This window comes from Molothrus aeneus, chromosome 14 (genome assembly GCF_037042795.1).
Source record: "Molothrus aeneus isolate 106 chromosome 14, BPBGC_Maene_1.0, whole genome shotgun sequence".
Taxonomy (NCBI): domain Eukaryota; kingdom Metazoa; phylum Chordata; class Aves; order Passeriformes; family Icteridae; genus Molothrus; species Molothrus aeneus.
The window spans coordinates 14,250,103-14,275,034 of NC_089659.1; the positions used below are offsets into that span (position 1 = coordinate 14,250,103).

The 24,932-nt window shown below is 55.3% G+C and overlaps 1 protein-coding gene across 1 annotated transcript in view; it reads right to left on the bottom strand.

Moving 5' to 3' along the window:
* Positions 1-24,932, bottom strand: part of EFNB1 (ephrin B1) — a 43,440-nt gene that overhangs the window by 6,587 nt on the left and 11,921 nt on the right. Inside the window, exon 2 of the mRNA XM_066559635.1 lies at positions 8,171-8,448. Coding sequence (XP_066415732.1) covers positions 8,171-8,448 — 278 coding nt within the window. The remainder of the gene's footprint in view (positions 1-8,170; positions 8,449-24,932) is intronic.

Genomic DNA, 24,932 nt, shown 5'->3' on the forward strand with positions numbered 1-24,932 from the left:
AGCAGACTGCACTTCAAATAAAATCCCAGCTCCTGCCACCTCCCCTCTCCAGGTCTTTCAAGCTGTTTTACACCCCCTCAGTACCGACACAGAGGTGCTGCACTGGAGCCCAAACCACCACGGGCACTGAGCTCCTTCCCCCCCATCCCAACCAGCACTGGCACCCCAGGGGACACGGAGCCACTTCCAGGTCACCGAGCAGAGGCACCCGCCTGCTCCACTGCACACCAACTCCCTGGGGCCGCCGGGGAGCACAGCTTGGTTACAGCCCCTGCTCCTCCTCCTCCTCTTCCTCCTGCTTCTCCCAGACATCAGGGCCATGCAGCTCCGGCTCAGGGCATCCCATTATTGGTAATATTAATATTGGTGTCACTTCCTAGCCAGCCCCACTGTGGGGACACGAGCCCCCCACCCCGCACACATCCCCCAGCCCCTCTCCTGACCTCCAGCACACCGGCTGGGGCCGCTGCCAGCGCCGGGGCAGAGGCTGTGCAGAGGGAGCCCACCCCACGCTGTCACACTGCCAGCGGGGCCGGCAGCCGCCTTCCAGCCCTCTCCCAGCCCTCTCCCAGCCTTTCCGAGGCAGCTGCGCCGGGAAGGGGCCCTGCAGCCCCTGAAATGCCTGCGTGAGCCAGCCCGGCCCTGTCCCGTCCCCGCACGGCAAGGCTTGGGTTTCACAGCCACTCCTGCCAGCTCCAGAGCTGCCCCAGGGTCTGGCATGGAGAGAGAAGGGCCTGGGGGCTGCTCCAGTGGCGCTGCTGACCGCGGGAGGGCCCCTCTGCTCTCCTCCCTGCCATCAGGGCACTGCCATGCCATGGAGCAATGGGGATTGCTGTGTCCCTCCCCACAGCTGTGCAGGGCAGGTGAGGAGCCTGTCCCTGCAGCAACTGGGAATCTGGACACCCCAGCCCACACTCCCTGCTCCAGCAAACACAGTGGGAAAATCCCCAGTTCAAATGCACTGCTGAAAATAGAAATGAAAACCATTATGTGGGGCTTGTGTGGGATGGGGTTTGGCTTTCCTTGGCCAGGGTCAGCACCCCCAAAATCAAATTAAAGGGTTAAATTAGCCCCATTCCTTATAGAGAGCAGAGGACACACATAGTTACAGCTGGAAGAAGGGAGGACACCACTCACCACACTCATCCTCACCACCTACGGTTCCACTCTCTCCCACTCTTTCCTGGGGCAAAGGGAGAACAGGCAAACACTGAAGTATCCACTGGAAAAAGACACTTTAACCAAGTAATGCTTAAGTGAAGAGCTAATTTCCCATTAAAACAGCTTTCTGGTGGAAAATTATAACCAGCTCTAATTAGTATCATAATTAAGAGTCACTGCTGGATTGCAGGGAACCTCATCCAGGCTGGAAAGCACATCTTGGCTGCAGGACCACAGCTTGGTGACTCACTCAAGCCCTTTATCATGAACACTGTGTGGAAGAGCTATGGAAACTCCCAGTGTCCATCCTGCTTCCTGCTCAGCTCAGGGACCACAGCCCTAAATAAACCCTTTGTCTTCAGGTCGGTCCTGCACATCATTGGGAGAGGAAGGTGATTTGTGCAGTCTCTGTGGTCACTCCAAGCAACTGGAGACAGGTCAGGATGAAAGTGCCACATAATTCCCCACCTGAGGCTCTGCCAGAGTCATATGTGGGCCCCGCTGGGAGCAGGAGGGGAGGAAACCACTTATTGCCTTTTAACAGGGTGCAAATCTCTCCTGTTAGGTAGCAAAACCTCTGGGAGATGACAGAGAAATCCTTTGGGAAGGGAATGGAGATAGACAGTGCCATCCCCTAGCTGCAAGGCTGATGCCAGCTGCCCACCTGAGCTCAGGCTCCATCCACACTCCCAGGGGCTCAGAGAAAACTTGAGGTGATCAGGGACAGAGAAGCTGACAGAGTGACAGAGTGATGGTGCTTCCTGGAGCTCCCAGTGAGCCCTTGGTCTGACAGACAGCACTCACCATCCACCACCACATCCCAGCACCTACCATCACACACCCAGCACTCACCATTACAGACCCCTCCACACCAGTTCAGAGCTGCAGTAACACCAACAAGCCTCTTCCCAGCACTACAGGAGCAGTGGATTGCAATAGGAATCCCAGGAGAAAAGCCCAGGGAGAGGGTCTTGAGGTTATGGTTATCTAAAAAAATATGCCAAGGAAGGAGCTGCCTGCACTTATCCATGCACAGCTTCCCAGCCACACCAGTATGCCAGGAATTGTTTCAATTCCTCAAGCTGAAAACTCTTTCTGCCTTAAGAGTCTCCTACTCAATGGTTAATCCAAAAGCAGCCAAGTTTAATCGCTTCCAGTGTCCCAGAGGAAGTCCTCAGAGGTGACCACCACTGAAGAGCCAGGTCCACCAGAATCCATGCAGCTGCAGCTCCAGGAGATGCCCTGGGATTTGCTGTAGACATGGCAGGAGGAGCAGGGGCTGGAAGAGCCAGGGTGAGGAAAGAGAAGATGGGATGCACCAAAAAACCTGCTCTGGCATGAGCCTCCCACCACACCAGAGCAGATCAGGCAGGTGATGCAGGGGGAGATGCCACCTCTTCACTGCCACCACCTCTGCCATCTCTATCGTCACATGTTAAACATGTTTTGTTTTCTCCTAATGGGTCATGACAATGTTAAAGGGGTCGTGACAATGATAGAGAAGCTCTTGCCAATCATTTCTCCTGGGGAAGAGCATCCCGGGATGCAGCCAGCCCAATTCCCCAGGCAGACAGCACCCAGTGCCCAGCTCCAGAGCCCTTTGCTGTGCCAGGGCTGTAGGCAGAGCTGGGCTGCCCAGCAGCCAGGGAGATGAGCGGGCATGGGGACCCCTGGGTGGGTGGTTATGGCAGGCAGGGACCCCTGGGCAGGGGTTTGTGGCAGGCAGGGCCCCCTGGCCCCAGAGCAGATCAAAGCACGGGGTATTTACCTCCCGGCCGGGCCTGGGACACCGGCCCTTTCTGAGGGGGCTTTTCATCCCTATTAGGGCCATGAAAGGCTGAGCCATGAGATCAGCTGCCAGGGGCTGTCCGGGGACAGCGCTGAGCCGAAAAGGTCAGGAGGGAGGAGGAGAAGAGAAAAGAGGCAGAGGCTTAAGGGACAGGGCTCAACAAAATCACATTTACTGTGGTCACGCTCTTCAGACAAGCCTGCAAGACAAGGAACCGCGTGTTGTCTAAGGGCCATTATTTGGGTTTGACATGGCCAGGGCCCGGGCTTTGAAGTCGGGAGCAGGACACCGTTAGAGCCATTTGTGTCTGGCCAGCGGCTCCCACGCGGCATCACCATCCCCTGCCAGCGGCTCCCAGCGGGATGGGAATGGGGATGGAGGAGCAAAGCCCCAAAACCAGATGGATGCCACCAGGCCGGCTCTGCTTGGCCCGGGTGTGTCGCAAGCCGGGCCCCTTTGGGTGAAGAATGAGGAAGCCGCTTAATTGGAGCTTTATCAGCACAAGTTCACAGCTCCCATCATGGCATCAAACGGCCCTTGGGCTTTCAACTCCCCTCCACCAAACAAGTTGTGGGAAGGAGCATGAGGAGCACATGAAAGTGGCCACATTCAAATGGCATCAGCAAAGAGCTGGCAGGCTGACAAAGCCCCCCCTGGCACAGCCCCCAGCCCAAGGAACCAGGGAGGGAATTATCAAATCCCAAGGAATGCAGGAAGGAGCGCGAGCGGCTCTGCACCCATGCACTGGCATGGGCTGAAGGCTTCCCAAACCAACGGAAGTTGGAGGAGCACAGCCAGAAAAGCAAGTATGGCAACATGTCCCAAAAAAGCTCCCGACAAGGAAGGATGATCCTGGCAGCTGGCAGGGTATAGGTGACCCCCTTCCTCACGCTGAGCTGCAGGAAAACGCTGATGGAGCGTGGCGCGGGGACGAAGCCACATCGCAGCAGCAGCGATGGTTTACAACAAATAACTCTTGCCAGGTTAAGACTAATTGCATCTAAAAACAGAAATGCAAGACAAGGGCTTTAACACAACACTCAGGGTAATAGATCCGCTCTCACTGCATCCCGCTGCCAAAAAGCATTGGATTGGATTACGGACATTATTACACCAAAAATGGATTGAAGGGCTTAAGGACTCACAATAAACAGCAAATGTGTCGGATTTATGAGGAAGCATCTACTAGGACCTTGTTTTTCCTTCAGCGTTGTCATCAAACAAGGGCTCTGTGCTTTAAAGAGGCTCATGGGACAGGTTGGACACTGAGGAAGAACACCTGGAAGAACACCTCAGCACCACCACCACCACATCTGCAAACAGCTGCCTGGAGTGCACCCTGAGGCTGAGTGAGGTTTGCCTGGGGTCTCTACAACCCACTGAACACAGAAGGGGCTGCCAGGACCACCACCAGCCCCAAAAACCAGAGAAGGAGCTGGGAACTATGGGAGTTCATCCAGTTCCAACCCTGCATTGAGCAGGGACACCTTCCACTACACCAGGTTGCTCCAAGCCTCATCCAACCTGGCCTTGAACACTTCCAGGGATGAGACATTCTAGGGATGGACTAGGTGACATTTAACAGTTCCTTCTAACCCACACTATTCTTTGATTGTCTGATCCAGAGCTCTGGGATAGCAGGGAGCCACTCCAGGAGCTCCTCCTCACGTCACCCTGCTGCCAGGACATGGGGATTAATGGATCTCTATCCAGGCACCTCATTACCAGAGATAGTAAAACTGGAGCAAGTTCAAAGAGGAGCAGCAAACGCAATTAGGAGCTGGAGTGAATTAGGAGGGGAGGTGCAGGGAGCTGAACCTGCAGGGCTGGATAAGCCATGGTGGGGCTGGAGCTGCCCACGACATCCCAGGAGTGCAGGCACCAGGCAGTGGGGAGGTTATTCCGGTGGGAAGTATTTTGAAGGGAGGGGACGGGACACTGGGGACAGGGAATCACACCAAGACACCAAAGGCAAGCAGGGAAACACCCACAGCGCATCATGATATAAAACACACAATTCCCAAATTCCCATCTCCTTCACCCTCTCAGCACTTCATCCTGGGGATGGTGCCCATGTCCTGCTGGAGTCCCTCATGCCCCCCCAGCCTCTGTCTCCAGTGTAGACCTGCAGGCAGATGCTGCTGCATCTTGTTCATTATGGAAAGCTTTAGAAATAAGCATCACCTTTCCTTATCCATCCCCAGGAGCAAAGATGCTTTTAAGGAAAGCCTGGAGCTGGTGTGGAGGGGGTCAGTGTGAGGCTCCAGAGAGGACGGGGACAGGGAACAGCAGCTTTCAAAAGCCTTTTCATTGCTAAGCCGAGGGCTGGGGCCGTGTCCCTCCATGATAAAAGTGTCCCTAAACAAGCCTTGGCATATCCAAAGCGATGGCAAGGAGCAGTCCTGAATAGAGGGACCCTGGGAAGCCCCCCAGCTCCGGTGAGGAGGTTTTCCAGCCGCTGGGGAAGGTGGGGGATGAGTGGCACACGCCCTGCTCCCCTCGGCTCCAGCGCTGCTTCCCCGGCTTAGAAATGAAAAGGGAGAAAAAAACCCTTTTGTGTGTCCAGGCAAAGCTTGGGGAAAGGGAGGGGAGAAAAATTGGGGGGAAAAAAAAAAGACAACATGTGGGTGGTCTGCTCAGGAGACTTTTGACTTTGTTTTTTTGGCTATTTTATTTCTTGGCAGAAAGAACTCCTGGGGTTGCTCAGCAGAGGGTATGGCCAGATCACAGGAGCATCCTCAGCCCACCCAGGGGCCAAAGTTCAGCTGGCAGCTCCCAGCTCCGAGGGGTTTCGCATCAAAGCTTGGAGGAGTCAAGAGAAATTAAAGTCAGAAACGGTCCAAGGCAGGGGCAGAGGGCACTGCCGGCCCCCTGAGGAGAGGGGGGGCATCCCACAGAGATGCTCCAAGCACCCCGCTCGCTGCATCCCTATACAGTCTGAAACCAGGAACAAGAGGATAAATAGGATTTATATTAAAAAATGAGTTTAAAAGGCTCAGCCCAACATCCAAGGGGACGCACAGCCGGGATTTCCCAACCTGGGCTATGCCATCTTTGCAAAATCCCGGCTGCGTGTCCCGTTGGATCCGCAGCGAGCCGGAGCCGGTCACCAGCAGTGACCCAGGTGTGCTGGCAGCCGTGCAGGGGAGCTGGCATCGGCTCAAAGCTGCAGGGGCCCCGCGGGAGCCGCGTTTGGAGTCGGCAATGCACCGGCAGCCGCTTGTGAAAGCACCTCCCAAAGCTCCGGGAGGTTGATTTTCACTTCAGTTTTCGTGTGAAATGCAAAACAGCTCCTTAAAATTTGGGTAATTCAGAGGCTGTAAATCTGTCTGCCTCCACCTTCCTGATGGACTTGGTTACCATAAGAGGGATCCCAGATTTCTTCTTCTCGGTGCTTTGTTCACCTCCTGAGCTCGTTTTGGGGAGCCTATTTGTCTTTGAGGGCTCTTTGCAGCCTGAGAGTCCTAAGGGCTGTAGGTCAGAGGACCCCAATTTCAGCCCTCATTAGCTTGATGACCATGTCAGTGCTTGAACTTGACCCCCAAACACAGAGGAGCCACCAACCAAGTGCTTCAAGATGCTTGGCTGACCCAAGTCTGGCACTTTGGCTTCTCTTCCAAATTTTTGCCCACTGCAGGCAAAGCTTATATTCAATCAAGCTTTTCATCAGCTGAAGGATAGCAGAAGGGCTGAACTTTGCCATCCCAGAGCCACCAGGCTGATGCAGCTGTGCTAAGGGAGATGGGAGTTGTACCACAGGTTTTAGCATCCCCAGCCCATCTGGGACATCTGGACTGGAACCAGGGTGTCCTGCCCACAATGGCTTCGAAGCTGGTGCCTGTCAAGTGACACAGGACAGACATCCCCATGTCTGGACAGTGACAGTGACCATTGTTCTGGAAGAGCCTGGCCCTGCCACAGTGACTCAGCCCTGCAGAGCCCACAGTCGCTGCCAGCACCGAGCCAAGCTGGCTCTGCAGGTTGTAGTGCCAGGTCGTCCCTGCTGTCATCCCTCCTGTTAGGGAAACTTCCCTGGCTGACCATGCAGAAGCCACTTTGGCATCTCCATGGCCACACAGGTAACAGAGCCCCCTGAGAGCCCCTGTCACCACCGGGCAAAATCTGCTATGACAGAAGTGATGAGGGCTCAAGGCTGACCTGCCAGAGCCAGGCCTGGCTGCTTCCTCTGCATCACTTTTATCCCAAATTACTCTGCAGCAAGATTCCAACAGCCCCAGCCAGGCTCGCTGGGGAGATCCAGACCAGCAGCCTCACCACAGCACCACGCTACAGCACAGCCCCCCCGTCTCCACTGCCTGCCATGGCCTTGCTGCCCCCTCCCAAAGATTCCAGGCTAAAAATACCCTGTTTCCAGCCGGGAACACACAGCTCCCACGGCTGGGAGCTCGCCCCCACACGGGCAGTGACCCCTGTGCCAGCCGCTCGCCGCAGAGCCCACGGCACGCAGCGAGGGGAGCTGAGCCGTGGCCACCGTGCCCTTTGCAGTGCACCCAGCCAGGCAGGGACAGCCAGGCTGAGGAGGAGGGGAGGGGACAAAGAGAGAGCTGGCAGCACTGCCCAGACACGGCTGAGCTCCCCCTCCATCCACACCAGAGCAGGCACAGGAGGATACATTTCTGTGCAGCAATCCCCTGCACGCACAGACCACAGGCTCCAAAAAAATTCCAGCCTCTTCTCTCTCCCCTCCATAAAATGCCATGGTGCACCAAGACACAAACAGAACAAGCCAGCGTACAGAATTTTTCAGCCACTTCGATCATATCACACTCTGGACACCACCAGCACTTCCTTGTGCTGGGACTGCTACTCTTGGAGGCAATACCCAGGAATAAGGACAAGCATCACCATTCCTCTTTCTCCCCAGCCCCAAAGCAAAACCCCACAACACTTCCAGCAAAGATGGCAGCAAAAAATAGGCTCCAGGCATGACAGCACTCCAGGGCCGACCCCAGATGGGGATGTGCTCCTGCTCCCAGCCGTGAGCAGGGCAGAGGACACAGCAGAGCAGCCAGATAGGGACTGGTGACCCACTCGGCCAGTGACACATTCCTCCCCCTGCTCCCATCCAGCAGGACATATTTTCCATCCATGTCAGCTCTCTGCACCGGCCAAGTCACACACAAGCGCCTGGTGACACTCTCCAGGCGCCCGAGCCCTCCCGAGCCAGGACTGGCAGCGAGAAAGAGGAGGGCGACTCACATGTGATGAAGTAATCCTGGTGCCGCTTGAATTCCAGGCCCATGTAGTTGGGGCTGAACTCCTGGAACTTGATGGTGAAGCGGATCTCCTGCTCGGGCCGGTTGCACGTCACCAGCACGTTGGGGTCCATGACGGTGCTGCAGGCATCCGCCTGCTCCTTCCTCACCAGGTACAGCTTGTAGTACTCGTAAGGCTTGGACGGCTCCGCCTTGGGGCAGATAATGTCCAGTTTATCCCCAATCTCTGGGTAGATGACCAGCCCCTTCCCAGTCATGAACCTGGAAGAGAGGAGGGTAACAGGTTACCACGCGCTGGAGGAGAGGCCACACCAGCCCAGCCCACCCCAATCTGACACCATTTTTGTGCTTCAGCTCTGCTGCTCCCCCTCTGTAAGACAGGTTTTGACACCGAAAACAAGTTCTCCTCTTCCCTCACCAACTCAGCCTGTTCATGGAGCCAGCACAGGCTCCTGCTGACAAAATCAGGGCTGGCTTGGGTCAGTCCCGCTCGCCAGCCATGATAAGGGTGGGCACCTTTCCCAGCCCCAAGCCTGGCATCCAACTGGGAATGAGTCTTCCCACAAAGGGCTGGGAGACGCCGCGGCTCTGCCCGACGGCCAGGCAAGGAGCTTCCTGCAGGGACAGGCAATAATTAGGCATAGGGAGAAGTCCTGACAATGGGGTGAAGGGAGGGATCCCGTCCACGCCCCAGCTCCCAGAGGAATTCCTGTCCTTAAATGGAAGGGAAGGAAGCATCCTGCAGGACAACTTCTACTGAGCCAGGCTCAACAGCGTGCCCAGGAGCGTGGGAGGACCGGATGGAGAGGAGCAAGGAGGGAGGAAAGCTATTCGGGGCTGGAAGGCAGGGCATTGGGAAGGGTAGGAAGGTAAGATGCTGATAATTAACATTCGGATCTCGTTATGGTGGGGCAAGGCACTGATTAGGTTTTTTTCAGCGTGAAGGAAAGGATTAGGGCAGCAAGGAGGGAAGTAGCAGATCATCTACTTTGATGTAGGCAACTAAATGCGTTCCTGATGGGAGATAAGGTGGGAATGGATTTTCCTGCAGAGTTATCTGTGCTGCAACTCCCTCACGTAATCGGGGCACGGCAAATGCAAAGCGAGCACTTTGCCAAGGCTGCGTGGCCATGCTTCCCCTTCTGCTGTCGGACACAACCCATCCCTGTGCCAGCCCACCCTGGAGACTGGATGGGGCCAGGATACCTTCTCCCCCAGCCAGCTGCTCCGGCTGGAGCTGCAGGCTCCATGGAAGGAAGATCAAACACACAAGACCAACCTGCTCTGTGGCTCCATGCAAGTCTTAGCAAGAAGCCACAGAGCTGGAACCAGCACCAGGCCTTTGGCTGCAGGAGCCTAGCAGATCCACAGGCTGGGCTGGAGCAGGCAGGTGGAGCTGAAGCCCACGCACCCCCAAGTGCCCTTGGCACAGGCTCTGGAGCTCAGTGCCAGCTGTAGTAGCAGGGCAGACATGCAGACATCATCTGCACCTCCCTTGCAGCTTGCCAGGTCAGAGGAGCATCTCAGGCACCCAGAGCATGGCACAGGGATGGCGGGCACAGCCCCATGACGAAGCTGGATTTAGAGGGGTCACAGGTCCATCCTCCCTGCCTGGCTGCAGTTCCACATCAGCTACAGTAGCACCCAAAGCAGCACAATGGGGCAGCTGGGATCATCCCAACCCCAGCACCAGTGGCACAGTAGCACCTTGGCCATGTGAGGTTGCAGGGAATTTTGTACAAGCCATTATTCAGGCAGATGGTGACCAGGAGACAGTGGGAAACTTGGCCCCCGGAGGGTCTTTAGGAATGCAGGTGGGATGCGGAGCCCACCTCCATCCAGGCACTGCCGTCAGGTGAGCCATGCTTTGCTTCACACTACCAAGTAGGTCACCTGGCCAGTGGACAGCAGGCACTTCCAAAGGCTTGGGAGCGATAAAGGCTTCCCCACCCACGGCCAGAGCCCTGATGCAAGGCTGGAGCAGGAGCAGGAGGCGGGAGCAGCCCCTGTCCCTCCCTCCCAGCCTGGCCGCAGACACGCAGCGCAAGTGAACACTTGCACAGGTTCCCACCCCGAGAGGCAGCTGGATCCCACACTCCTTTCTCCACGGTTGGGCTGAGTCAGAGGCTTCCTGGCACAGGATTCTGGAGTGACTCAAGCTCCCTCCTCAGCTCCTGCCAGCTCCCTCCTGCCCAGAAGATGCCAAACAGGAAGCCACAAACAAGTCAAGCAGATGTCTTGCACCGCCGGAGCAGGAGAAGAAGGCTCCTATCCACCCTCATCTCCATACCAGGAGGACCTATCACACCTCTGTGGCCAAAACCTTGGCCAACACCTGCAAACCAACCGGTCCCTGGGCCACCAGCCTGTTGGGATCAGGCCAAATGGATTTGTAAGCAGGGGAGGGGCCACAAAGCAGCTGAGGGAGCTGAGAACCTCCCAGTACCACATCCTGCTGGCACCTCTTCATCTCAGGAACTTCAGGACCAAGGCCTACCTTAGGTTTATGTAAGGATAAAACAAGGAGGCAAATCCTTTCCACACTCAGTCTCAGCTCCAGAAGCACACGGTTGCTTTCTGGGAATTAGCTCAACATCTTCCAGATCCAAACAAACATGGAGCAAGACAGAGCCACTTCTCTGTGCATGGAGCTTTTGCGCTGCTCCCTCCAACTGCTGTTCCCCACCTGCACACAGACTGTTTTCCCTATGTCCTCCAATTTTCCTGACTTTTTTCTCCTCCATTTCCCCTCTTCTCTAACAGCAGGGCCATTTCCAGATGACAGCCTGGGCAGCCCAGGAGAGGATATAAACCTGAGGCATGTATCTCGAACCCCTCAAGCAGCTCTTCCAGCTTTTCACCACATACAGAGATCTTTATTTCTCCCAAAAATTCTGCTTTGTCACAAGAACAGCTTGTGATGATCGTCCTAGGGAAGACCAACAATAGCTCCCACAATGCCAGAGGCTGGCTCTCTGGGAAATTCTCCTTTAAAATACACAGTGAAAAGCAACATTTATCACAAGAAAAGGAGAGGAAAAAAACGTCCAAAAATTGTCACATGCTGCCTGAACACAGGATTTCAGCCAGTACTGGAGACGAGGTATTTTAGTTCCAGGGGATCGTTGAAGACAAAAAAGAATTACACTCTTGACTTGTCTTCACAAGGACATGTCTTCAGATTTATCTTAACCCGGAGGAGTGAACAGAGCAACTCTTAAATTAATAGGGAAATTCATCGTGCCCTCAGAGCACCCACTGTAATTTCAGGGAGGGAAGAGGAAATCTGCTGTTCCTCTGGAAAACACAGCTTGATTTCCCTGTTTTAAGGTGGGAAGGGAAAAAAAAAAAGAGGAAAACTAAAACTTAGCTCAACCTTAAGGCTGAAACAACTCTCAGCATTAAGAATCACCCTCTCCTCTACCTTGCCCACCACGCAGGAGGAGGAAGATAATGGCTCCAGCTTTATTCCTGCCCCATCCCCAAAGCGTCCAAGGCCAAGTTGGATAGGACTTGGAGCAACCTGGCATAGTGGAAGGTGTCCCTATCCATGGCAGAGGGTGGAACTGGATGAGCTTTAAGGTCCCTTCCAACCCAAACCATTCTGGGATCCTGGGATTGGCACCATCACCAGCTCACAGGTAACATCCCAGCATCATTTCTCCTGGTGTCCAGGAGGGTGGGAATGATTAACCACAGCCACTAAAGCTTAAAACAAGTATTTTTTTGCCAGCTGAGCAGGTGGAGAGGGCCTGCAGCTTCATCCCTTAAAGCCCCTGAGGTGATTTTTGGGTGGCATCCGTGGCTGCCCACCTGCAGAGCCAGGGGACCATCCCGGCCATCCCAGGCAGGCGTCCCCATCCCCAGCGCCACTGCAGGCCCCCAGCTCCCGGCCCCGCAGGTTCCTTGGGAGCGATCAGGTGGCAGCGTCCAATTTCCTCATTGTTTCAGGAGGTGTTTTCTGATGGGAAAGGTGAAAAGGGGATTTGTGAGCCTTGTAAACCGATTCCTCTGAGTTGGGTAAACAACGGGAGCTCTGTTGGCAGCAGGATGCCGGGATGCCGGAGCAGGGAGATGGGATTAAAGTGCAGCCTCTCCCCTGCCCTGAGTTGGGGGGCTGCTGGTGGGGCCCCCAATCCCTTGCAGAGCCCCCCTCACTTCCCCTTGGGGGTCCAAAATGTAGGATCTGATGGAGCGACCAGGGGCTACAGGTGGGACCTGCTGGAAGAGCCAGGCAGGCATCCCAGAGAGGGTTTGCTGGGACAGGACGAAGAACAAGCTAAGGAGGAAAACCAAGCAAGTCAGCCAGAGCAAGATCAGGAGTTATACTGGGAATGATACCCCACTCCTCCACACCCCCTCCCATGCAGGCACCTCTCCTCCCTGTAGGCACACATGGATAGACATGGATGAGCCAACACATTCCCAGCAATCCCACGGACACAAATGTCCTGCAGATAAGTCATCTGGAACCTTAAAATCCAACAGACCCTCACCTCTTTGTTAGGGAAGACCAAAAAATGGCTTAAAAATACAATTTTTTAAAATAATAGGTTGACATATTTTCCAACTGCTCTGCCCCTGGATCCAAGCATTCCTTGCACCACATCAACCACAAAATCTCTGGGGCAGCATCACCTTTCCCCACGTCCACAGCATACGATGCCCCTCACCTGATTTCAGGCTTGGCAGAAACAGAACAACATTTCCCAAGAATCTTCTCCTTGGAGAAGATGTCCTAATGCTGATGCTGACATACATATAAGATGACATATGCTAAATGCTGTTTGCTTCAAAGAAATCCAAAAATAACTGCATCTTACATGGAGGACGTGTACGTCTGGCAGGGAAGGCTGACAGTGCCCGGCAGAGCGAGACCTGCAGGAGCTGGGAGGTTTTCCTGGTGTCTGGGCAGCTGAAGCCCCCATGGGCCCAGCTCTCTACACCAACAGAGCATGCAAGTCCTTCCAGATGGATCATAGCTCCCACCCACCAGGAATCTCATCAAGGAAGGGATGGGAAAGGGCCAGATCCAGTAAAGAATCCAAAGCTCCATGTTCAAACTGGGTGTGGGATCCTGAAAAACACCCCTGAACCCTGCTATTTGCTGGTGCCCAGCCACACACAGATCCAATCCTGCCCCCTCTGCCTCACTTGTCCAAACCTCCCTGAGCTCTTTTCCATACCCCAACGTCACAGAGCCACATCACACTCCTGCCATTGGAGGGTCCCTGTGCAGCTCGTCCAAAGCTCCCTTGGTGACATCCAGCCACCTCTGCCCTTGCCAAAATCTGAATTTTCATCAAGAAAGAGAATTAAGAGATCAGTAGTAAAAACTGGAACCTAATTTAGGTGAAGTGGGACATCACAGATCAAACAGCATTACCAGACAGGGACAACCACATGGTCCTCAGGGAGCTTGAGCTGAGAACATCAGCCACCCCCTGTCACAGGGAGAGGTTCTCCTGCTGACACCAGGAGGTATCAGTGAGACAGAGCAGCCCCCACCCACCTCACTTCACCTCTCCAGAGCAGAGAACAATGAAACCAGAGGAATTACACCTAATCCCAAAGGCCCACCTGATCCCAGCACACCAGCAACATCCACAGCCCTTCCCCAAAGTGGTGCCAGTACACAAAGGCACAGCCCCTTTCTCCTATTTGACTCCCATTCAGCTCTTGGGAACAAAGATACTCCGTGGAAGGAAGTTAATTACAAGTGGAATGAAAAGGTTCCTCCCTCTGTATCTGTCGCCTTCTCACTCGTCCATCGCACCGCTCATCACCACAAGAGGGTAAATAGGAGCACACGAACCCCCACGCTCTCAGATCCCACTCCTTTCATGTGCTCCTCTATTATTAGTCTCCTTTAGAAGAGCCTGCCATCTTTTTTCCCCCTGCTAATCTATGGATAATTATTTTCCTTGCCCTTCAGCAGCCCTCTTCTATTTCTGCTCTATCCTTTTGGAGCCGAGGTGGCCACACAGAGCCAGCAATCCCAGGTATCTGAAAGCAGCTCATATCTCCTCCACTCCTTTGGTCTCTGCTGTTCAAGGAGATATTTTTCACCTTCCAGCCCCCCCAGCTCCTCACCATCCCTGGGAGAGGGAACAGCCTCTGCTGAGCCCCCCCGGGGCCATCCTGTCCAGTCCCCCTCCCAGATACACTCTAAGGCCCTTTTTTTCCTCATCTCGGGTTTAATGAGGCCCATTCAACCCTTCCAAAGACAAAAGGCCCTTCTCGTTTCCAAACGGATTTACACGACGCATCAGTGAGGCATAAACGGGTCTCCATGGCAACGCTCACCGACCCCCCCAGCTCTGGGATGCCATTTTACAACTCTGCTGCTCCCCAAAACCCTTTTGTTGCTTCTCTGCCAGCTGGGAGGCTCCTCACAAGCTGGTAAACCCTCACCCCACACGTCCGGGTGCCAGGGGTGACATTTTTTGAGGTGAAGTTACAAGATGCCCAAGCCAGTGTCCCCCTGGCACAGACACCCCGGAGAGCTCCGCACTGTGACCGACTCTGGGTCATGGTCAAGCCAGCACTGGGATGGGAAGGAAGGGATGGAGACACCAAGTTCAGGGGAAAACAAACCCAAACTGCCCCTCTCTGTCCAGAAAGGGGGGTGATGCCCAAGGCAGTGTGGTCTGTCCATGCTCAAACACCAGCCCCAGTCACAGCATGGCTCCCAGCACTTCACAGGGAAACCAGTGGCCCTGGGGATTCCCATGCTTTGGCAATGGCCAAGAGGCCACTCCAGTGCTTCACACAGAGGTTTGGCAAACAGGAGCCTCATGTTCAACACTGGACCATAACTCTCCCCAGGCAGCCTCAAACACTGAAGGCTGAGAGAGCACCTTGCTTACCCTGAGCAGTCATGGAAGCAGGGAAGGTGAGATTCAGGAAATGGGGGAAGCAGGGAATGTCTCACTACAGCTCCCTGAGCTTTGCTCACGTGTTGCAGTCACTGCCATAGCTTTGAAGACCAAGCCATTGTCCAACATCTGGGGAACACACCAGAGAGCCCACTTTTTCAGGAAAATACCCACCACTGCTGGGTTTCTCAAGCAGGAAGTCAGGAGCAGGATCCTGGTTTCAACTGCAAACCCGTAGCTTGTGGACAGGTCTGCTTTCCCCTCCTGCAGTCTAGACCTCTTCTCCTACCACCAGCCAAGAGCAGAAGAGGGTTCTAGCCATCAGGATGCTGGCAGAACAGGTCAGCAGGCTTCAGGAAATCTGGCATGGATGCTGTAGGATGCCAGCCACACCTCAGCACCCAGAGCCAGCAGCTGCCACCACAGCTGGTGACATCCCTGGGCCCAGTGACTCAGCCCTCCTGGGCCACAGCAGGGCTGCAGGAAGGGCTTTCTCCCTGAGCTATCCCCATAATTACAGCATGGCCAGGGAGAGTATCCTAGTGCCAGACTCCCCAGCAGCCCCAAGGAGGATGACAGATCACCACCAGCAAAGGCAGCACCCACAAAAGGAGAATGTTCTCCTTTGTCCCACTGCAAGCTCGGCCAGGATGTATCCTGATGCCAGTCCATCACTTCCAGGAACAGCTGCTGACCACCCTCATGCCCCAAGGACGAAGAAGAAGAGAAGGGGAAGGAGAGGGAAGGCTCCCAGCCCTCACAGCAGCCGGGCCTGCCAAGAGCAGCCATGTGCTGCTCCATCCTCCCAAGTCCGCGCACACTCCATGCATTCAGACGCTGCACCCGAAATACCTCAGTGCAAACCTAGCGAGGGGGGGGAAACAAAACCTGCTGCTAATTGAGGGATTTTGGAGTCGATTTAATTAGGGCCAGAGCACTGGCGCAGGCTGCTGCTGCCACCTGCAGCACTCTCCGCAGCCGCTGGCGTGGGCTCAGGGGACCCCAGGCTCCCGCCCACGCCCGCCTGGGGTCCAGACAGGGAATGAGGAACACCGGGAGTCCCGCGGGCTCACCCCCGTCACACACACCCCCCCCCCCCAACCCGTTATTTCCCAGCACAATAAGCACCTCCAGCAGCGACGGAACCAAGGGCTCGGCCAAAAAATAAAAAGGAAGAAAAGCCATATTTTCTCCCTGGAGTCGGATCGTCCCGTTCTCCCCTCGGAGGAATCAAGAGGGGCCGAGTTATCTAATTAATGCTGGCAGAAGCGGGAGGCCGAGGGCTGGGGGGCGGCGGCGGCCCACAAAGGCGGCGTGGGGAGCGGTCTCCCCGCCGCCGCCGCCGGCATCCCCCGGCAATGGGGCCCCACGCTGGGAGTGAGGTAAGAGGGGATTCAAAGGGGGGTTTGTCAGGGGTTTTGTTTTTGGAAACGGGGGAGGGGAAGGGGACAGGGCTTGACAAGAGCTGACAGACAACTGAACAAAACCATAAGGGCCATGAATGGCAACACGGCGCTTTAATTGGCGTAGGAATGGAGAGAGAAGTGAGACAATGAGGCTGGGCGGTGGCAGCAGTGGGCGCTCACCTTCTCCTACCCGCACCCCAATCCCTACCCCAATAGAGGTAGGCAGCTGGAGGCTGCACCGTGACCCCCATGCCAAAAAACACCACCTAAAACCCACGCGGAGAACACGGAGGCAGAACAACAGAGCCCAGCACACGTCAGGCATCACAAAACCCTGATGGCACCAGGAGCGGCGCAGTCCCAGCCCCGGGATGCTGCAGATATTAAATGATCCATCGGAAACAGCTCATGTTCCCGCTCGGCTCCGTGTGTTTTCCGGCTTCAGTTTGGCCACTCGTGCCCTGGCTACAGCCCCGCTCATCCGGAGGACGGGGGGCCGGGACGGGGGAGAGAGGGAGAGGCAGGTTAAAAGGGAACACGGTTGGATCAGCGGGGTTCCCACTCCTTCCCTGACCCCTCCGAAATAAAACGGAGGAGATTTCGTCTCCCGGTCCAAAGCAAAGAATTACTTTGGCAGGGGCTGTGGCGGCGGCCGGGCGCCCACTTGGAAGGGAAAGCAGCAGGAATATGCCCAAGGAACCCAAGACAAGCCCTCCCCGCCAAACCCCGCTCATTCGCATGCAGATCAACCCCAGTCGGGACAGAACGGAGGCAAATTGCAGGCCCCCCTCCCCAGAGCAGGGCTGGGGGCACAGGGAAGGGCAGGTGGGGGGTTCAGCACATCAGACCTGACAGCAACCCCGGTGTTCTCCAAGATCCCCCCTCTTCCCACCTCTCGCTTTTCAAGCTCAGTTGGAAAAAAAAAAGAACAGAAAGCTAAGAGCCAAGAGCTGAAGTTACAGCTGGTAGTTGGGCCTTAGGAGAGAAAGAGCCCCATCCTCCCTGAACCCCAGGACCTGACACCCCACATAACCCTGGCACCCCACAAACACAGTTTGCAGCCAGGAGTCTCAAAACACCCCACGGGACAGTAACTGAGTGCTCCTGCTGCTGCATTCTAAGGGGTACAAGAGAGCTCCCCAAATCCCTCAGCTTCCCACTTCACTGGCCACCTCCAAAGCAAGGGAGAGGAGCCACCAGCCACCCCATTTTTCTGAGAAATACCAGAAAAATAAAGCCCACACATGTTCTGGGGAGCAGCAGAAACCACAAGGTCTCCTGGATTTCCCCTGGCTCCCAGAAGCCCCTCACTGTGTCCCAGGGCTTGGTTTTCCATCCCTGGAGATCCTACTGAGGGCTGGGAGGCAGCTCCAGAGCACCCACCCAGGTCCCTGGGGCTCTGGCTCAGCCTGGGGATGCAATGCTGCGGTTTCAAGGATTAATCCCAACGTTAGGAACGGGGCAGGGAGGAGCAAACCCTGCGGAGGGTTCCCCATCCCAGCTGTGGGATGCCCTGCCCTGCCCTGACAGGTCTCCCGGGTTTCGGCAGCCCTGCCAGCCCCTGGTCCCAGGGGAGCAGCGTCACCCCCACCGCGCCGCCCTGACTCACTCCGGGCCTCTTTGATCCCCCGGCTCCCAGAGTGGCCAAACAAGTTCTGGCATTCCAGCCCTGGCTCCCGTCTGGAAGCGCCATCTTCCCAGGCAGCTGCAAATCACCAGCCCTCAGCACCGGCGTCATTACTGGGAACTTGCTCGGCTGCCACCGGCACTGGGGGTTATTAAGAGCTTCCCAACCCCCATCCTAACACAGGCCATGTGCACATCTGCCCACAGCTGCCCAGCTAGAAGGGACTTTGATGACCACCCAGTTCCAACCCTGCCATAGGCAGGGGCACCTTCCACTACCCCAGGGTGCTCCAAGCCCTGTCCAGCTCGGCCTTGGACACTTCCAGGGACACAGGGGCAGCCACAGCTTCTCTGAGCAACCTGGGCCAGGGCCTCTCCACCCTCACAAGGAAGAATTTCTTCCCAAAATTCCATCTAATCCTGCCCTATGGCAAGTGGGAAGCCATTCTCCTTGTCCTGTCTCTCATCCAAAGTCCCTCTCCAGCTGTCCTAGAGGCCCTTTAAGCACTGGAAGGGGTTCCAAGATTTCCCTGGAGCCTTCCCTTCTCCAGGCTGAACCAGGTCACCCCATGCTCCTCACTCCCACACCAATCCCACCACTGGCTTGCTGCACTCAGCTGCTCCAGACCTTTGGCCCTGCTCCACGGGGGTGGATGGGGCTGGGTTAGGTCTAGGAGAAAAAGCTGAAGATGAGTCACAGGACCTCAAAAGTTCATTTGTTCTCTCCTCTCTTGTCCTCCTGCACATAACTGAGCCATCACCAAAGCCTGGAGAGCCAGCTCTGCAGGGAAGCCGGATCCAGCCTCCTCCACCAGTCCTGTTCTGGATGTCACTCAGCAGGGCAGAAACTGCCCCTTTCTCCCCAGAACATGTTCCCAGTGCTGCCCACACCCCTTTTTACTGTGAGGTCATGTTCTGGAACAACAGCCCAAATTTTCTCCCTATCTATACCAAAAAGACCCTCCTAAAGGTTTCACCACTGGAAGGAGTTGGGACACTCTTGTGATCCCCCTCAGCAGCCCTTCCATTGCTCCCAGTTTACCCAGCTGAAGTCTGAAGGGAAGAGCAGCAGCTGAGGGAAGGGCCAGCAGAGAGGCCAGCACAGCACAGGAGTGTCAGGTTTTAATCCCTCCTCCAGTACAAAGAGATCTGGCTTGTACTTGCTTTTATTTTTAGGCCAGATTTACATGTACAGCTGAACTTCAATTCAGTGTACAACTTCCAGCCAGGAATGGGAGAGGAGAGGAACCAGAACCCAGCCAGAGATCTCAGGACTGGTGCTCTTTCCACCTCCAAGGACGTCACCAGACTCCGCCGGGACACACGGCTCCCGCTCCCAGAGGGAGCTTTCACAAGGCACTAAGCAAAGCTCATGTTTAAACCTAAAAATAACCCAGCCCTTGGGCCTGGGGAGGAGGAGGCCAGAGCACCCAGCCTGTCCCGCTCCAGCGCCAGCAGTTTCCAATTGCCTGCGGACGGGGAGTGTTCCCAATCCTCCCCCCGAGACGAAATCCTCCGCCTTGCCACCCACACTCATGGAAGAAAACTGGCAAGAGCTGCAGGAGAGACCAAAGTCTCCCCCAGCCACATCCTGCCCCCCCTGCTTTGCTGCCAGATGTGATCCCCCAGAGCCCTGTCCCAAGATCCCGCTCGCTCCAGCGCTCCCAGCAGCGCTCCTCGCCCCACTCAGTGTGTGTGCCACCAGGCTGGGGCCACGTCCCAGCCAGACCACCACGCTGGGAGCCTGAGAGGGCTGATGCCACCAATCCAACCAGAGTTCATTCCAAGGCTGGTGTCTGTCTGTCCCGCTGAGGCACAGCCCAGTTCCCAGTTCCCAACAGAGAGCAACCCTCAAACCCACGGAGCTGTGACAGCAGAGACCAACCCCCACCTTGGAGCGATGGTTTTGGGGTGCCCCCTAGAAGAGGGGGGTCCTTTGCCCTGGGGCTTGGAAAAACTCCAAGTGAGCAGCACCAGTGCTGTTGTGCGTCCTCCCCGTCCTGCCCTGTAGCCCCTGGCAGAACTCACCCACACAAATCCCTCACCAGACTCCAAATCTCCTCCCTGACCCTCAGCTCCTCCATCCTGCCCAGCAGCTGCCAGGATTCAAGCCACAAACCCCTCGCTGGACCCCAAATCTCCTCCCTGACCTCCAGCTCCTCCAGCCCTTTCCTGCTTCCCTCTCCCAGAAAATCCCTTCATAGGGCTCTAGCTTCCAACTATCCCACTTCACTCCAACTCCCTCAATCCATTTAAGTCTTTCTTTGCATGTAAGGTGTTTTTTTCTTTGCCTTTCTCTTTTTTTAACTTATTAAGGAGAAAGTTCAAACCGTTGGCAGTGTCTGCGACGCACTAATTTGGAACTTAGTGCAGTGTCGACATTGCATTAAGTATTTCTGTCAACCATGAGGACACACCATGTCTGTGTAAGAAATTACACCAGCAATTATAGCTAAAGAGGCATGTAAAATTTTAAGAAAAAAATTAATGTATTCAGAAATGATAACTGACATTCTTATTAGGATTAATCTAATTTTAGTAGACTCATTTATATCCTGCCTCTGGATAAAAAATGAGTTTCAATTTTAAAACCTGGATAAAAAGTGGCATTTTTTAAAAAAGTACTTTTAGAAGTCACCCTGCATGATTAAGCGGGATGATAATGCGAGGAAGCTTAACAAAAAGCTGTGCCATTAAAGGAGATATTTGTTAAACAAAACAGAAGCAGAGATATTTATCAAGCCCAGCAGATTATTCCAGGGTAACTCTGGACATGGCACTGCTGGATGTTGCTTGCGGTCGCAAGTTAATGGAGAGAAAATTGGGAATGGCAGATAACGGGGAAGGGGCAGGAGTTTTGGCGGGTGCATCCTGCAGCAGCAAGCCAGGGAATGGCAGCACTGAGGAGAGCCATCCATAGCCTGGATAAGTCCATGCCCCACTGGACACAGACAGGCATAAGGCAAAGCACAGGAGTCACTCACAGACTGGGAAGAAAAACCCTGAAAGATGAGTCAGTGCACATATCCAAAAAGAATGAACATGAGATGGAACACCAAGGTCCTTCCCGAGGTTTGCCAAACACCAAGTGGGGCTTGGCCCATTCCAGCATGGCCCAGCCCGCCTCCATGGCACTGCCTTGGATGGGCTGCTGGTACAAAATGTGCCCCTGGCCTCAAGCTCTGGTGCTGGCATGTTTTAACTCCATGGCAATGGGTACTTTGATTGACACAGGTTCTGGCAGGGCACAGGAGTGTCTCTTCTCCCTGTGCCAGCCCACTACACGCTTCCTGCTACGTCCATCTCCAGCAACACCTCACCGACCCACAAATCTCCTCATCCATCGAACCAGTCACCCCACATGAGGAACCAGCCAAGAGGCCTCCTCCAGGCTCGCCTGTTGCTCCACATCCCCAAATCCACATCCCCTGTATGTCCATGACCACCACATCCCATGGGACACTGATTAGATCCCAGCCATCCCATGGGACAGGACACGGAGGCAGGAGGGCACAGGTAGCCTGCACAGCCAGGATGGGGGCCACAGCACCCACAGGGCTGGGCTCCCTCCTCACATCCACATACCACTATTACAAGGGAATTAAACACAGAAGCAAAGTACCAAAAGATTTCAGAATATGTGGAAAGACTCAAAAGCCGAAGAGGAAAAAAAATCCCAGGCTGATTATTTTATTTTCTCCTGACAGTTTGAGCCACAATGGCCAATAAATCCCAATTACGGATTTTAAAAATGCTTCCTGCAGACACTTAGACCATCAAGGCAATTCTGGGCTCCCATAACTCCTGGTTTATGATGGTCATACATGTCAGTTTTCCACAGAGCCCAGCATTTCAATAAAATGACCATAAACCTAGATTAGAGATTAAAGGACTGACTCAGAAGTTGTCAGAGGAAGAAACAAGTTCCCCTGCAATTGCTTTGCCATTTTTACCGACCAACAGTTTGGCTTTTTGATGGGTTTATGCCAGCAGTAAATTCTGGGCTGCTGACAGCTCGGTGTGTGAGACAAGTGAAGGCAGCAGCAGGGAGGTGCGGGGAGGACACGAGCCCAGCCCCGGGCTCAGGCGACAAGGCCGAGATGAGAAGTGACAGAGCTCCTCCTGGGCTCCCCAGTGCTGGCACAGGAACATGGATGCCAGCTCCGACCGACCTTCCTGGCCCCCCCTCCCAGCCCCCCAACCTGTCAGACTTCTCTCCAGGGAGCAGCTCTGTCCTCGTCTCTCCTCCTCCCACCTTGGCAGGGTCAGGAGCTGCCAGCACATGGGAAAGTGACCCCCCGAAGGCTCCCCACTGCCAGCACAGGGGAAGGTGACCCCCGAAGGGCTCCCCACGGCCAGGCAGGACCAGGGACCAGGGATGATGCACAAGGGAGCATCCCCGGGCCCCCCACTAGCAGCTGCCTCTCTCCTCAGCCTGTCTAAGCAGCAGCAACAGCTCAAGGGAGACGCCTTTGAAAGGATAAACGGCAGGCGTTTGTTGTGCTCCCGTTTCCTGGATGAATGCGCTGCTTCCTTTTACTAAGTGCTCTCTTAGGAGAAGGAAAAGGGAAAAATAAAACAGCAGCAGAAAGGAAGGAGGATGACTCACGGTGAGGCCACATCTCCACCGACACGCGAGAGCTGCGAGACGGTGCCAAGGACAAAGGCTGGGATCAAAAGCACGGGAGAGGATCAAACACGCGCCCTCCCCGGGACGGGAAAGGTTTCAGGGAGCTGCCCGGGGGGAGGAAGGTGGGATGGAGCCGGGTCCTCCCGGCCGCCCATGGGCTGCAAGCAGCCATCTCCCTTTCCTGAGCTTCAGCCACTGCTTTCACCATCTGAACAGGAGCTCCGGCTGTTGGAGTTCATTTAAGACATGCACACAGGGCTCCACAGCAGGACACGGGCAGCGATGGGGATGGAGAGCACCAGGAGGGACCGTGGCTGCACTCAACAGGAGGTGAAAAAATGCCCTTTTCCTGAGGAAATGAAAGAGCTGAGCCCGGAGCTCAGCGCGCTGAAGGGGGCCGGTGCCCTTTCTGCCGGTGTCTCTCAAAGTCTATCAAAAAGTCCCATTTACATCAAAATGCCCTTCCAGACATGCTTCGATTTTACTTTTCCCCTTTCATCTCCGTCCCCCTCCCGCCCCACCTCGCAGCCCCATTGTCCTCGTAGCACCAGGAGCGGGCCGAGCGCGCTGCCAGCGGGAAAGGAACAGGAGAGAAAGAAAAGAGCTGGAAACTAAGAGAGAAGCCGGAATCGCTGCTGGTCCCGCTCCAGCGGGAGCTGTGACCCCATCTCCTCCCGCCGGCTGCTTGGCGGCCGCCCCGGGGGACGGCGCTGGCCGCGTCCCCTCCGCGGGGCCGGGGACTCGCTGCCCCGGCCTCCGCTGTCGCCCGGGGCTCTGCACAGGCTCCGGTGGCCACAGACGGTTTCAGAGAGCTTCGACAAAAGCCCCGAGCAAGGGCTGCAGGAGCCACCATGCCACTCTGCTGTCCCGGCCGAGCAGCACTGCACACCCTGCTCCCAGCACCGAGGACACTGGTGGCACTGGGAAACCCCGACACAGCGCTCTGGGCTTGTCATGACTGCACAGAATCCCAACTGGCAATGAAGTGGATCGAGCATAAACGCTTCACTCTGCAGATGAGTCTTTAAAATGCCACGGGAGCTGGAACACTTCCACAGGTGCCAGTGCCAGACTCTGCTCTGCCCCAGCCCTGTCCTACCTGTCCTCCTCCAGCAATTTGGATTTACTGAGCTGTTTCCTTCCCCAACCCTGGCCCCAGCAGTGCCACATCCTTCCCTCACTTCTCCAAGCCCCTTAAAAGCAGAAGTGCTTTCCCCAGCCTGCCGGATGGACACGAAAACCCAAGACTGAAATCTGCTCCAGGCTCCAAGTGCAAATGAGGTTTAAGTGCAGTTTAACCCAGTAAAGCCCAGCACTAGCAGTGCACAATCCCAATGCCGTTCACCAGGCTCCGTCCACCTTGCCTGACACAGAGCTTTTCCAGTCCTCCCGTCCTATTGTCATCGTCTATTTTTGACCCCCAGCATTATTTCTCCCTGCGTGACTTCATACACTCTCTGGGGACGAGGTGGAATTGCTGAGCTGGTTCCAGGCAAAGTGACTCAACTCTCACCTTCAGAAGCCACACAGGAATCAGAGGAGAAGTAAATTTTCCTCCATTCACATTTTCCTTTCTCTTTCCCTCCAAGCTCTGTCTGGGGCTGAAAGCAGGGAAAGCTGCAGGGAGGTAAAGCCTGTGTCCATCAGTGAGAACGGCAATGCCATTTTCCTCCCTTTTCCTCCCTGGTACCTTTATAATCAGCTGGATTTACCTTGGGAAAAATCCTGCATCAGCTGCTGTTGTATACAAAGGTTAGAATGGAAACCTTAACACAGGTGTTATGAGTGGAGCTCTGAGCTGCCAGGCACAGGGAATCTCACGGAGAGAGGCACCATCCTGGCAGAAGGGAGGGAGCAGCATTCCCCTCACAGGGCCCTAGGCCGAGCGCCGGTGCCGACGCTTCACTGCTCCCTTTGAGCTGGTCTTGCCGGCGCCGCAGAGCAGCAATTAAGGAGAAGGTCAGCAGCGAAGCCCTTCAAGAATCTGTCCCTTCAGGGGAGTATCCAAACAACCCCACCATTTGCTACCTTCTAATTCCTAAAGCGCACAAGCCCAACGCCAACCCAACGCTGAGCACTCGGAGATGCCTCACGGAAGGAGGGTTGCGTGTGCTGCGTCAGCCAGATGTTGACATTATTTGGCATTAAGAGCCAATAAATAATCATTAATGCTGCTGCAGCAAGCAGGCTCTCTGCAAGAAAGCC